Source organism: Etheostoma spectabile, chromosome 23 (genome assembly GCF_008692095.1).
Source record: "Etheostoma spectabile isolate EspeVRDwgs_2016 chromosome 23, UIUC_Espe_1.0, whole genome shotgun sequence".
In the NCBI taxonomy this organism is placed as follows: domain Eukaryota; kingdom Metazoa; phylum Chordata; class Actinopteri; order Perciformes; family Percidae; genus Etheostoma; species Etheostoma spectabile.
Genome location: NC_045755.1, coordinates 15819204 through 15834840, shown reverse-complemented (window position 1 = coordinate 15834840; position 15637 = coordinate 15819204). Strand labels below are relative to the sequence as shown.

Genomic DNA, 15637 nt, shown 5'->3' with positions numbered 1-15637 from the left:
AGTAATTTCTCAAGAAAAAGTGCCCAAAATTTCTGGTTGCAGCTTGTCCAATGTGAGGATTCTCTAATTTCTTCTGTTTTTTATCATTATAAAAAGGAATATCGTTGGGTCTTTTAACTGTTGGTCGGACAAAACAAGAGATTTGAAGACATTTATAGAAACAAAAAAGGTTTTTGCAAGAAAATAATTGCCATTTAGAAACGCAGAAGTAGTCACACATTGTCACAATTGTGGAACATTCTCTTGCATCAGAGGCTAGTAAAACATTTAAAATCCATTGAATTTACTAAGAATACATTGTCATGAAGCGTAAAAAGAGGCTGTTTTATTTCATGAAAAGGTTTACGTTATAGATGGTCATTGAACAAAGACAACACGTAGTAGCTAAGTGTGCTTAACACCACAATAGAAGAAAGTACCATGGAAAAGGTTCATACATTTAAGAAGAGTAGCTCAGGGTTTTCCACGTTAATCTGTGTAAACAATATAAAAGCTAAATTGACTTTTACAACTTATCTGTTCAGAAACAGATTTCAAGTGCAATATTTAAAATAGGCACTACATGGCGCTGTTGCACAAGCAATACTCTCTTGACCTTGAATTTTAATACAGTATACAGTACAATAACAGTATTGTACAATTGTGTCCAAATGATGAGTCCTGTATGTGACTCACCTGGTCTAAAGTCTCTCCTCCAGGAGGGGTGTAGTCACCACATGACTGGCCAGCAGCGTTGGCCATGTTCTTCAGTTCCTCTTTGGGACGACCTTCAGCAACACCGAAACCCTGTATTAACAAAACAAAACACAACTTAGATCTCAGAAAGTAAACTAATGTAGTAGTAAATGTAAACCTTTAATATTTGGACGTAGTGTCGTACCCTCTCTCTGAGTAAAGGCTCCAAAACCATCTCTGTGCCCGAGCAGTGAGTGTTGTTCTTCAGAATGATTTCAGCTGTCTGATAGAGGAAATGTAATCTGGAAATTACTGACTCAATATATTTGTAAACGCCTAAAGAATCTGCCATGGACAGACTAAAAGGCATCAATACACAGTCACATCAGTGAGTCAAAGACCACAGAGACATGAATGTTCACACAACTATTTCATATCTGGAAGTCCTTTACATGCATTCTGTTTTTCCGTTTCCCATCACAATCTGAAGAAAACAATATTTAACTGGTTTGAATGAAGAACTATTTGTTCCTGATGGGACATAAACAAGCTAGATATGTATGTGTGTATAGGCAAGAAGTCTGAAGATCCAGCTGTGACACAATTTATAATAAGTGTCAATGCTCAGGTCCAATCACAGAGCTTCTTTTGCATAAACAGTACCTATTAGCTTAACACAAATAATGTAAAGAAAAGTTGTATTTGTCAATGATCCCTTGCCCAGCATTACCTTTTTTTCTTTAAACCAAAAACACCTTAAGGCCTTAGATGCCCTTAGTCAATTTCCAGTGTTATGGGCTAAGATCATTGTGGCCGTAAGATCCTTTGAGAACCTGTACTGGTTTAGACCTATTGGGGCTAACGATAACGCAGGACTGCGTTAAGATGTTGACAGTTAACTAAAGGAAAAATGTGTACGGTGTGGTCTGGAATCACTTTATTACAAATGTTACTTATGAAAGGCTGTTTGCATTAAACCACAAGAGAAGTTCCAATAACAAAATATAAAATATCACAAAAACACAGTACACGGACATACCCTATACAGTATAAGATCAATAGTCTGTCATTATGTATGTAAACCTAATAAAATATTCTACTAGAATTTACCATCCCTTAAAAAAACGCTGTGGATAAGAGGTTTAAAAAGATACGCCTGCCTGCTGTTATTCTGTTTTTTTTCTTACTGCCAAGAAATCCCCTGAAAGGACAGAGACCAATAAGAACTTGTGTCTGTCTCTCAATACTTTGACTGTCCCACACTGTCTGTGACTCTCTGCCCCAAGTCCAGTCATACTCGAGATGTAAATCTGTAAAAATGATACACATATAAAAGTGACTTTTAAAAAAGGATATGTAATAAAACAGCAGGGAACTGTAGTTCCTAGCCAACAGGAGTAAGCAGTGCATTTGTTGGGAACTGTATTCGGCTGCGGATAATTACACATTTGATTCTCTTGTTAGCATTTCCAGCAAGAAGGTGTATGTGGGATTGTCTCAAAATAAACTAGTGCCAAGGTTTATGGTAATGAAGGAGCATATCCCTCAGTCAACAGTGTGACTCATTGATTGGGACACAATAATGGCACAGGTAAATATGATGTAGACTAAGATGTTGACTACACAGACAACAGGTGTTACTAGGATCAATTTATGTACTTTGTTGACAAAAAAAAAAGAAAAATATACAATATCATCAGCCTAATCCTTTTAACAACACTACACAAATACAGTGACAAAACTTGATGGGCTGACAGTGCGTTTAGTCAATATAAACCACTTATTTAGTCACTGTGCAAGTGGCAGGAGGGTAGTGATTTTCCTTTTAGTCACCTAATCTGTGTGTAATATGCAGATAGTAGGCCACTTGTTATGGCCCGACTTACCTGTATGGCTCGTTGTAGGTTACTGGCAAACACATTGTTGAATGCGATGTCTCTGAGGTATTTTCCTACGGCCTCAGCCTGCTGAACACCTGTTTCTGACAGGGGTGTGTCAACACCTTGACCTAAAAAACACGTGTTTAGTTTCTGCAGTGTCACTATGTACAGTGGAAATTAGTGTTATCAAGTTTATTCAAGTGTTATAGTTTTCTATAACATGCAAGAATATGTTTAACGTTAAAACACCCACACGTTCGACCATAGCTCGCTGTATAACGTTAACATTAGCTAGCTAGTTGATTCAGAGTTAACGTACCTTGCAGGAGCTTGTCTCTGTTGTACTGTGTTTCCCCACTGTGTAAAAATACAACAATGACATATCAATGTGTTTCACCGGTTACAAGTAGCTAAGTTAGCTGAGTCTGTGTTAAAATGCACACCTAATGTTAGCTAGCTAGGTTAGCTATTTAAGAAGACTGAAGCACAATGCAAACGTTAGCCTTAGTTACTTAAAGTTAAGTCTTGTTTCTGTTAACTAACGTTTGAACACTCTGGCGTCATGCTTAACCTTAATTACCAAACTGACAGGACAGACGTCACGTTACCAATTAATTCGTGTTTAAGTCCTCGGAGATAACAAAAGGGAAATTAAACTTTGAAATAATCACTTACTGTCGTATTAGCGTCAAACTAAATGTAAACATTTTCAATGGCTGCTTTCGCTGCTTTAGTGCTACTTCCTGGTTACGAATTTTTTTCTAGGACGGCCATAGAGGACGGTAAAGGCATCTCCCTCTGATTGGCTAGTACTCGTTGCCTGCTCTGGTCAGAACCATAGACAGTTAAAGGCTAGAACCGCCCATGGATAAGAGGATGCGCCTCCTACTCTCCTCTTATTGGCCAGTGACACTCAGCGGCGCTGGGCAAGCGGAGTGGGCTTGGTCGGCTTGGTTAGGGTCTGGTCATCGTAGGCGAATCAGAGGCAGACAGAGGGGGGCGGAACGCCTTCTGGGACAAAAAAAACTCTCTTCCCCGTTGGTTCATTTCTCTAAATCTTTTAAACGGACCTTTGTCGATCAGAAATGAAGACCGATTCAGTAACTGCATGGCCTATTAATAATGCATGGTTCAGGTTCGAGCCGATGTAACGTAGCCTCATGACGCAAATCATATCGCATTGCAGAGCAAATCTTTTGTTTCTTATGGATCTTTCGCTATACTTTTAATTTTTGTATCACTTTGTATCAGTTATTACTATTGTACTTTAATATAGCAGAGATGTGTGAAGGCAATCCAAGCAAATAAAAAGCTTCCTTACTCCTTTAAAGTGTTGAATTTAATTTGTACCTGAATACATTTACTCAAGACTTATTAATCCCTTTAAAAAACAAAAGTGAACGCAGTTATTTATATATATTTATATTGTTGCTTCTGATTAAGATAGATTTAGATCTATCTTTTAGGGTTATGGAGTTAGGTTTGTTTAATATATAATGTTTAGGTACCTTGTTTTTTATATTTTATTTATTTTCTTTTTAATATATTTTTTTGGATGCAGGCCTATGCATATGCCTATGCACTGATGTGGATACAACAGTTTGAGGGCACACCACCTACTTGTCTGCTGAGTGTTATCAGATGTTTAGGCGTCCTCTAGTGGCAACGGTAAGGTAAGATCTCACTAAAGGCACAGTCCAATTATTTCTAGAGACCTTAGACTGTAAAGAGGAAGACAAACCAGTCAGATGATTTTTAGCCAATTTATTGAGGAGAATTTGTTGAGGTACACTGTGTGGTTGCACATGGGGATAATAAAAAGTCTGGAAAAACAACCACACTTAACAAAAACATTCTCATGGTTTAAACTTTCACTAAATGGGTACCTCAACAGTGAACAATGTTTAAATGAACTGATTAACACGCAAATTACTATTTTTTTTTTTTTTACTTGGATATATGAAATAACCCATTTTAAAGTAAAGGCACTTTTAACTGCTCAGTGGAATCTGGTGGCAGTTATTTGATTTAAAGAGAAGGAGCATCATCCTTCCTCTCATCTAGACAGAAAAAAATGAAACCCGTCCAACAAATTCAGAGTAAAACCGACGTGTGTGATGTGAAGTTTGATGAGGTATAGATGGGCTCTCGCTCTATCCGTCCAAATTAACCTGAGGTACACAAACATTACAAAGAAGCAGCAAGAATATGGTAGAATATAAAGTAAAAATACAAATGAAACAATAAAAAGAATAAAACATGCTAATCAAAAAAGATCGGCAAAAACAAGTACTTCCATTCCCGCACCAAACTGTTACGTTCCCTCCAGTACACATAGAAAAGCTAAGAAGACAAGTTATAGAACATTTCATAATATAGCAGCACACAAGTGAATTACAATACGGCATCTTTGTGTAAGACTAGAAAAGAAAAGCTTAATAGCAGCAAGAGAATCATGAGTATAATCTAGTTTTCTCACTTTGGAATTATCTTTTAAATTATACACAAAGCCTTTAAAAGCATTAACGTTTTTTTCTGTGTAAAGCACTTTTTTGGTAAAACATTTGGCTTTTTGCACAACCAAACATGCATGAATACAATTTCGAAACATTTCTGCATATCATTTCTGCTAATTGGTTGTTATCTAGTCACAACGTTTACAACATGTAAATCCCTCCCTACCCATGTCTATAAAGGAGAAAACTCACTTTTAAAACTTCAGTTCAGCGAGCAGTTTACATAAAAAAAAAAAAAAGAGCAAAAACATGAACAAGAATAGTTAGGACACAGTATGCGTGTAACTCTATGAAAGAACTATTGGAAGGTTTTGGCTATGAATTAACAAAAATTCAAAAGGCGCACGAATCCAAAAGAGTCTACTGGTGACTTGGATTTCCTTAGTTTATATAATATATACACCGATTATCTACGTCTACTTACCTGTCGGGCGTAGCTTCAAGACAATGTGTATTACCCCATGGGAATCCAGCCCAGAAAAAAAAAAAAAAAAAAAAAAAAAAAAATCAAATAACTTACAGAAAACAGAAAAAAAAGACCCTAACAACCAACTGAACTCTCCACAACCACCATCCTCTTACTCCTCCTTAAGGAGTGGATTTTTAAAAGTGCATAAATAATTTTCCATGTCGACCACTCAAAAAAGCTAATGGTGAAATTGATAACAGGAGAAACTGCAGCACAACTAATCTGGTCCCCGTCCCGTCGGACATCACCAAGGATTATTCTTCCTCCTGTGTGTCACTCAAGTATTGTAAAACTGCAGAAACATTACATAACTTCTCGCCAATTTCCTATCATTCATCAATCCAGACTTCTAGCATCCCCCACTTTCCACATGCGTTTCTTTTCCAAAAACCTTACAAGAACCCTTTCAACCTGCATCCATTTCTTCTCTAACCTGGTAAAAAAAAAAAAAACTTGCCAAATCTCCTTTTCCTCAAGTATCATGCATCAGTACTACCTAGCTGAGGATAAAAATCACCCGCAAACCATCTACTAAACTCTCTCTCTAACATGTAGGAGCTAGACTAAGAACAAAATAACGTAGCCTCACTGAACTCTACTACATGTTAATATTGTCCTATTAACATACTCTACTGGTCTGTGGATATGGCAGTGAAATCAATACCTTAATAACTGACCTTGTCCTCTGTGTTAACCTTTCTAACAGTAGCCACTGCCCCTCATGAACTTCCTCTGTGAGCAGGCCCAGCCCACTCCTGGCCAACACTTTTCAGCATAAATAGTAAGCAGTGCTTCAGGTGCACAGTATTATGGATATAGTACGAGAGAGCAGCTAGCTACAGTAGCACTCCTGAAATCATGTTGGTTTAAATGCCATGTACTGTATTATCAGCATTCCAAGTACTACTAGGTGGTTTCCCTGCACATGTTAGGAAAACCCAATACAACTGTGAATTGAAAACTGCTCACTAAAGATGATAAAAGAGTAACATAACTAAATGCTAGCTAAATATACATTATCGTATCTATTTTTTACTAAGAAATATGTATATTTCATATAATAATGTTTTTTTTCGAAGTATGAAAATATATTTAGGTTTCCATTCTGGGAAACCAAAAGGCACTATCAAGTTTTCAAGAATATTTTTTTGTTTTTTTAAATAGCTTGTTTGATTACATGTGGCCCGTACAAAAAGGGAACGTACACCCAAAAGGGTATGAATGGGGCAAAAAAAAAAAAAGAGGAGAAAAACTAAAAATTTCTAATTTTTCTAAAAGTTCATGGATTGTCACACCATCGCCCACGTGGTGCCTCAACACAGATACTGGCAGCTCATGCCTCCCTTGCTCCCGTTAGTTCATTGGTAAACAGGCATGAGTGGGGTGTGTGTGTGTGTGTGTGTGTGTGTGTGTGAGTTGGGTGGTGATGGGAGTTCATAAGTTGACATCACGTACATCTGTGGGGGTGCTGGACTGGTCTTGCAGCTTCCTCGCCTTGTTGCCTGCTCTGACGCCAGTCTCTTGACCATCCTGCTGGCCTTGCTGCAGGCTGGTGGTCAGCACACGCTCTATTTGCTCCTGGCACGCCCTCAAACAATCCTGGAACAAAAAGGGTCAGAAGTTTGATACACATACACAGTTCAGTTCCCCCATGCTACGGTTTATGTGCTATTAAGACCGGGTAGTCATTAACACACCAACCAAACAACCCTCTAGAGACCAGGCTCATGCTTACTTTATTCACTGCAATTATGAGAACAGGGTTTAATCTGTACACCTGTATGCAGACACTAGCGTGCAGAAACCTGGCATTTTATTTCATTTGTTGCAAGTTGTTTAACAGCTTTGGTCACATGTGTTGCATACCAGCAGGGAATTATGTGCACTGAGGTAGGTGGTCCTGTCTGCATCATGACCAGAACAATGGGTACCAGCACACTCCAATACCAACAACACAGCACAGCAAGGTACATGGTGGGCACAGGAATCCCCTATGACACAAGACCTGTGCATGTCGGAGGTATGAATACAGGAGAAATGTGTAGGGGCAAGACTCCTAAAGGATTCCCTTCCTCCACCCCCCTTTGGGTTTACAGCACAGTTAGTCCCATGTGGAGGTCTAGAGGAAATGGCTTTGACCTACTGCACCCTGAACCTCGGCGTTTGGGTGTAAAACAGAATATAGGACAGTGGGACCGGATGTTTTAGGTCAACTTCCCTAGTAAAAGGGGATCCTGTCTCTCTGTCTGCATCCCGCTGCAGGTCTGTTTGGAAGATGTGGGAGGTCTGGCTCATTGAGCCGGCTGCAGGACTCTTAAAAGAATGAACCGAGGCTCGCAAAGAGGCCAACATTCCTTTGAAATGTACGGATAATTGGAACCTGATGGGCTGCAGTTGGAGTGCCTGTTGTGACGGCTGGGTTTTCGGGTCCCTCGTTGCCATGACAACGTAACCGCAAGCTAAGAGGCAAACCGTGTTGTTCCTGTGGCCCATTGGCAGTGGCCTTTTAGGATTTCTATGCTTCTGGTCCTTTGAAATAACAATGTGACAATGAAACCACACACTGGGATCAATATTTATAAGTATTTTTTTTTTTTTAAGTTGGTGTGATTTCTGTGCCGTAGTGAAAAACACTGACCCTACTGATCAAATGTATATAAACTCACTACGATGACATTCATAGTATATAAATTGTTAGGATGTAATATAATGTATTAAAGTCTAGTGGCCCAGTCATTCCCATTGTATTTATAACACATGCATACAGAATACACCGTTCAGATTTTAAAATACTCAGTATTGTACAATATGTGATTTATATCTCCCTTCACTCCCACTGCATCCACAATTCTGCAAAAACATTAAAGTCAAAAAGTTGTCATACATTTAAAAAGTCATCTAAAAATGTGTTGTTCTGCAGGTATGCGTACAGGTCAGAAAATGTTCCGTTTCTTTACCGGCCCTTTGCTCTAGAAAAGGTGCCTCTCGACCTGATTACGAACATATTCCTCCACCAGGAGGGGCACGCAGCTAAAGTGGGAGACATGCAGAGAAATTGCATGTGTCCTACCACAAGAATTTGGGCTCTGAGTTTTAAGAAGACATTCCCTCTGCCGCTGCTCTTTATAGCAGCAGTCTGGCTCCACAGCCAAGAGCCAAACGCTCGCTCTCCCTCTCTCTCCATGAAAAGTAAATAGCTTCAATCTGCCACTGCTAAAGTCATCACTGTTGTTTACTAAAGGGCCTTATATGCTGCTGTCGGGAGATGTCGCAATGATTATTATTAACAATACATTGTTGTGTAGCACTAAAACTATTGAGTAATTACTTCTGGCATACATGTCCTTCACCGTTGTACTCACCATCTCGGTGTTTGTGATCTTGGCCAGCAGGTCTGTCAGGTTGTCTCGACTCAGCCTCTGGTCACTGTGGTCCAGCTGCAGGCCACAGACAGCAGCTCCCAGGCTGCCAGTGGCGATCATAGAAGGAGGGTTCATGGCAAGGCGATCATCTGGCAAGAAAAAAGGAAGGAGTATTATTGTGCAATTAGTCAAGCAGCAGCTTTAGACCACAGTGACGTACAGAAATCACACGTCAATCTATGACACAAAGAGCATCATCACTTAAAATCAGCCCAGAGGAAGTACTGTATGAGATGCAGGAGAGTCGCAAACATTTGAATCATCACCAATTTGCATTCGCCACAGCTGAACCCGACTTTCCCACAGTGTAAATTTCAACAGATCAAGCTGCACAGTGTAACGTGTGTGGGTTTCTTCACAGAAACATAAGCTCTGATTAGAAAAGCAGAGTAGGAATCCTCCTACTCGCTGTGCAATGAGTTACAGGAACGACTCCCTCCGGTACATATCAGAGTCTAAAGGCTTAAACGACAACATGCCTAGATGGAGGAGGTGGAAGAGGAGGCAGCCAAGGAGAGTACACCTCCGCAAGTACTGAGCGAAAGCTGCTGTAGAACAGCTCATGATGTGGCTGTGAATAAAACCATCAACTCTTGGCTTAAGTTATTCATGACTTCATGACTGTGTAAACGCCGGCTTTTTTAAGCTAAGTTGCGTGTTATCTGTACGCATTTTGAGCGTGTATGTTTACAGCAGGCGGACACATACACGCCAACTACATGCCATGTTATCGTGAGAGGAAATCGACGATTGAGTTTAGAAAACATGACATGCGGGTTGGGTGCGACACGATTCCCAGTCTTGTGGGTGAAAGTCCTGTGTTTTACCCATCCACCACCCTGACCAACCTCCCTATGCGGATTTTTGACCTTTCATACTACTCGCTACTGCCTAAATTGACAGGCTATCGCAAAACGGCGTCTTGATAAAATGCCAATAATGGCATACGAATTGGCGTGTCGTATATACGCCCTTTCATGGGATTAGTCTGCTATCTGACCACTAGGAGTCTAATAGTTTCCTCGTAAAACCTTTTTTACAAAGCTGCTAAGAGAAACGTTTTCGGAGGAACTGAGAGAACTGGTCTGTGAAACGCAGAAGTGAAAGGAACAAATATAGATCAATAGTTAGATTGTTGTGCCTGCGATTTATTTTCCAGTTGATCGAACAAATTAACTTAATCTATTCATTTGTAGCTGTTCTGAGTATTTTATGTACACCTCATGAGCTGTTGAACAAAGTGGAGTCCAAGGAGCACATTTGTGGTTTGATGGATAATTCAGCGGTTCATACCGTAAGCGTTTAATTGAACTCCAGTGTTAAGCTGCCAGTATGCTTCTTCAGACAAGAATGCTTGTAAGACAGGCTAATAGCTTTAGAAACCTACTCCCTCCACACCTTTCTCTAGCTAGCTCTGGCTTTATTCCTTTATTTTTAAAGAATATTTTTTGGGGCTTTTGGGGCCTTTAATTGATATTACAGCTGAAGGAAAGGGGGTAGAGAGAGGAGGGATGACATGCAGCAAAGGGCTGCAGGTCGAACTCCAACCACAGCGGTCAGGACCGAGCCTTAGTACATGGGGTGCACGCTCAACCAGGTGCTTTTGTTCTTGACGTCATTTTTAGTGTGTACAATCAAGTGGAGTACTATGAAAATGTGCAGCATTATTCCCATATTAAAACAATATTGTGTTCCTATTGAGAGTGGTGGAACAACTATAAACACCTTGCAACTTCTTTCCTCCACTCTTTTTTTTTATTATTGAGCTGCTGTGAAAAGTAAATCTCCCCAGTGTGGGATTAAAAAAAAGTGTTATCCCAAATGGAGTTGGGAAAAGTTAGAACACACACACCACCCTTATTTTTTTTAAGGGTTTCTCACAACTCAGCCAGTTAGGAGTTACTTTAGTTTTTGGATGTTTTTTTTGAATATAGCCCAGAGAGGGTCTTTCACTATTGCAATAGACAGGCTTTTACGGTCTAAGCACATGGAGATGACCAGTCCTCAAAACTTGTTACACACAATTGTTAAGTGCTGTACAAGTCAACCCAGCAAATAGCCCTAGCCCAGTGCAAACCAGTCGTGGTGGCCTGATAGCTTTGATTAAACCCTGGAGAGCAACCGCCTGCTTCACTACGCCCATCTTCTTCTTCAGGGGCCAGCTGTCCATAGGTGGAGCTCCTCCATCATAAGAATAACATCTCAACTCCATATAAAACTCCAAACATTTACATTACTGCACAACCACAGCAGGCCTTTTTTTTTGCTTCCACTGCGGCTACTTTGTGCTTGGCTATAACCAGCTGCTTATGAATAGCAGAGGTGACCACTGAAACACACCCAAATACCAAAAAAGTGTGACACTAAAACTGTGCTAAACGGAGCATGAAACTCATTGAAGGAGCCTATGGTTCCAATAACTAGATTCTTGTAAACAAGTGCTTATTGGCCAGATCTGACCACACTGGCATTTGTGAGGAATTCAATTGCACTAAAGCGTCCTCTTTTGTTTTATTTCTTTTATTGAATTAGTTGAAAAAAGGTGGCAGATGAAAGGCATCCCAGTGAAAGAGTAGTGCTGTATTTTATGTGCATTAGGTGATCCCGGAGTCCAGGATATGAAACTATTAGAGGGATTCCTAGTATAGGCAAAGGAATTCCATGGAAATTCACCTAAGGGAAAGGCCTAAAGGGCCATCTGAGTTTGTGCTTCTCCAGAGCTTCAATAGTTTATTTTGGACATGAGGCTCAGATGGGATTAGGATCACTGCCCTGACTTTTAAACCTGAAAGCTGCCCTGTCAACAAACAATACAGGGAGAGTTAAACTGCAACTGAGTCGTACAGCACAAAATACAATATGAGACAATTGGGATCATTAACCATGTATGTGGTTCATCTAAACACACCACTGATAAAACTTTTCCCAGACCTTTAGAAGATAAATGCGGAAATAACAACTTTAAGAGGCTTTGAAGAAAAAGGCCTACTACAGGCTGAGACTAGAAAGTGGATGAGGCTGCCAGTAGAGTATGCTGAGAACAGAAAGAGGTCACAGATGACTCACGATGTGAGAATGTTTGTGTAGGAATATTCTGCTGGATGTGGGAATCACAAGGCAGCAAAGTGAGCGTGCAAGTGAGCAAATGAAACAGAAAAGGCTCATAAGGTGATATGCAGCTGTGTTACCTGTGGCACAGAGGGCAATAAATGTCTGCGTGTGTTTGCGGACCATTGGCAGCTTGTCTTTTGGAAGGGGCAGCCTGCGTATGATGTGCTCTATAAAATCATTGGGAATGACTGAGGCCATGTTCCACTTCAACTTCCCAAGGACGACCAGCTCCCAGTCCTAAAATACAGAGAAAAATATAAAAACAAGTGTCACTCAGTTCAGATTCAGTCTCTTGGCAAACTCTACTCAGAGGGTTAAATGGCGTGCTGCCATGCCTCCATTGACCATGAAAAAGATCACAGTCTGTCCCTATTCCCAGAGGAAATGGTTTTGTAAGAAGAGTAACATTTCTTCACTTTATCTCTCCTCGCTGAATCTTATTATCTGCGTGCCTCTCATTCCTCACATCCTTTGTGTTCATATCGCCGGCATGTGACAAGCTTTGCCCTGCCAATGAGATAGCTAGCCCCTTCCTTCCTGTCACAAGCCTCAAACAGCAACAACGAGTTTGCCCTGCACAGAGCCGACTCTTCATCCAGTCAGCTTTTGCACCAGCAAGAAAGGTGAAGCCGTTCATGATATCATTTCCTGTGTGTTGACCTAAACAATTCTAAAAGGGAGAATGCAACTTAAGTATTAATAGAAAAAAACACACACATACATGTCACATTTTAAGACATAAAAATGTGCACTAACATGCTGACATTCACAAATATGTACAGACCTCCGATGAGTGAAAACCACGCAGGCCTAACAAATGTTAAGCACAAAAATTGGTTATGAAAAGCAGAGACAGATCATTGTCATTATCAGAACCAATGGTCTCCATGGAGAACTTATTTTTTCCCAAGCAACAAAACAACAAGTGACACCAGCCAATCCAATGGCTTGCCACGGGGTTTCCATAAGTCTTGCTAAGTTAATTCACTGATGAGATTTTCTTTAGACCTCCACAAGTAATGATACGGGATTTGAAGACACACTCACAAATCGTGCTGAGCATTGTGCTCTAGGGCATTCACAAACTGCAGTACATATTTTTAATCCTTTCTATGTGTCCTGTTTTACATTTAAAAAACAAAAAATAATCTTGATTTAATCTCTATATTTCTCATCAATCCTACTCAATATTCCAAATAAAAGTCCTACTGCAGTAAAGCATCACAGTAGGACACTGAAGGTTTTCTGACATTTCTCGTCTTGGTCCCCCATGACCTATCATCTATTGCTATTTCACAGTATGAAGACCATGTCGTCGGTCATATATAGAGAATCAAAATCACTGTTACCTATGAGGAACCCTCTAGAAGATGACAGCCCTGTTACATTACTGAGTACAGCTTCATGCTTGCATTTCCTTTAATTTGACACATATACTGTATGTAGATGAAAATAAAAAAACAAGGCTGATTAGAAGACTAACTAACTTAAGTTTATTTAAGTAATCCAAGTGAATACAAAGTTATGATAACATTAATAAAAAGGGAAACGCAGTAAAAGCAGCTAAACTGGTTGACACTATGAGACATTTCTTACGCTGATAAATAAATGCTGATGAATTAAACTCCTTTGCTCTATGGAAAAGCGTCACCTAAAAAGCAAATGAAGTAAACACTGAAACCTCGACACCGACAGGGACAGTCCCCCCACCCCGTTTACATGGGTTTCCTGTACATAACCTGCCACACACATTTAGCAACTTATTTTAGCCCTGATAGAGATTGTCGATTGAGATGAGCGGGACGGAGGCTTGCTGTCGGTGCGCTCACTTCCTGGACAGCTGCCCCCGACACAACCACCCCTCCACCCCCTCAAATCTCTCTTCCAGCTGAAGCAGCATAAGACTGTTCATTATAAGGAAGAGCTGCAACATCTTTGACGGGTTCTTACGGCCTTCTCTGTGCATCCTGTCAGGATATCCAGGAATCTGGAGTCTTAAAGAGCATCAAATAGGACGAATGTAATTTCCCTCAACAGCTGCAGGCAACACAGGAGGATGTATAGAGCGTGTGGAGCCGTTTGGTTGAAATAAGAAGCAATTTTACCAAACATTACCTGGTTACAGCTTTTCACGTGGGAGGATTTACTGCTTTACCTTAGCGCTGCAACTATTATGATTATGATGATTATTTTCTCAAGTCACCGTTTTGTGTATAAAATATATGTAGCAATTAATTTGTCCTTCTTAAAATTCTTGTTTTTTTCTGAACATCAGTCCAAATTCTAAAGATGTACAGTTTACCAACACATAAGAAACGAACAGCTGCAGTTTCTCACATTGGAGAGCCTGAAACCAGAGAATCTTTGGCACTTTTGCTTAAAGAATTACTGAAACGATTAATTATTCTGTTGATGTTGATCATCTCAGCTCTGCTTCTCTTCATTTTAGCTTTGTTATAGTAAACTGAATATCTCAGAATCATGGAACTTCTGAACACCTACTGTACAAGTCCATTACAATTGAGCAAACTTAATCTGCCAATGAGGACTGTGTGATACGGTGGAAAGCTCCAGAACAAGCTTGTATGTGGACCTTGAGTGCAGATTGTTTTTGCACTGGTGGTTGAATAAAACTTAAAACTATAAAATGGTCATGCCACTTTATACAATTCTGACATTTTGTTTTTAGATCAAATAACTAAGAAAACTATTGACAATGAAATAATCCTTAATTACAGCTCTAATATGGTAGCTACTTTGCTTTTAAAAAACAACAGCTCAAAGTTTGTGGTGGCCAAACTGGTTGTTAAGTTAATTAAATCAGCCTCATGTTTGTGAGAAAGAGTAAAAACTGTTCTTGTAAATGCCATAAAGAGATATACTCCTCTTGTTTAATACTTCCATAAATATGTGGAGGTAAGCTTAAAGAGCATTGCGGCTGCTTGTTTTTAGAATAAACCTTTCTATACCTACTTGAAACACAGAGCAAATACATGTCCTGCAAGAGATCCAAATTCTATACTGCATAACTGGCACTAGATGGCATCCCACGCCTCTTCAGTCCACATGGATCCAAAGAAAGGATGTGGCTGTATTGTGAACAGCTCCACTAACAAGTAAAATAGGATACTCCTAGGGAAGCCAATTTAACCATTAGCACTATAAAATAATGACAGTGTATTTTTATGCTCTCGTGAATGGGGCAATGAATTTTAAAATCTCCAGTTCTTACCAGCAGTTCCCGTGGTGTGATGGAGTTGTCTGTGTACATGCAAAGTTTTTCTGCTGATAGCTGCCTGCAGTCTTTTAACTTGGAGGCCAGGAATATACACACAGCTCCCAAAAGCTGCAAATAACTCTTTCTTGTGGGCATCACTGCTAAAAATCTGTCTAAATAATTGATTGCTAAAGGGAAGACGTCTTCATTACTCTTCTCCTCTTCACACACCTAAAATGAGACAGAAATGGAACAGAAAAATTAGTATCTGTAAAGTAATAAAAAATGTAAACTAAAAGAGTATTTTTGCTTTGACGCAAAGGTGCAGTTAAAGATGGGGGGAGGGG

At 39.9% G+C, this 15637-nt stretch overlaps 2 protein-coding genes across 2 annotated transcripts in view; both read right to left on the bottom strand.

Moving 5' to 3' along the window:
* Positions 1-3471, bottom strand: part of tigarb (TP53 induced glycolysis regulatory phosphatase b) — a 4420-nt gene extending 949 nt beyond the window's left edge. The window contains exons 1-5 of the mRNA XM_032505553.1: positions 3231-3471; positions 2875-2912; positions 2562-2683; positions 881-958; positions 676-786 (exon numbers count right to left, since the gene is read on the bottom strand). Of these exons, the coding sequence (XP_032361444.1) occupies positions 676-786; positions 881-958; positions 2562-2683; positions 2875-2912; positions 3231-3262 (381 nt within the window). The 5' untranslated portion in view covers positions 3263-3471. The remainder of the gene's footprint in view (positions 1-675; positions 787-880; positions 959-2561; positions 2684-2874; positions 2913-3230) is intronic.
* Positions 3472-4304: 833 nt separating this feature from the next.
* ccnd2b (cyclin D2, b) overlaps positions 4305-15637 on the bottom strand; it is a 12515-nt gene continuing 1182 nt past the window's right edge. The window contains exons 2-5 of the mRNA XM_032505548.1: positions 15306-15521; positions 12151-12310; positions 8903-9051; positions 4305-7139 (exon numbers count right to left, since the gene is read on the bottom strand). Of these exons, the coding sequence (XP_032361439.1) occupies positions 6975-7139; positions 8903-9051; positions 12151-12310; positions 15306-15521 (690 nt within the window). The 3' untranslated portion in view covers positions 4305-6974. The remainder of the gene's footprint in view (positions 7140-8902; positions 9052-12150; positions 12311-15305; positions 15522-15637) is intronic.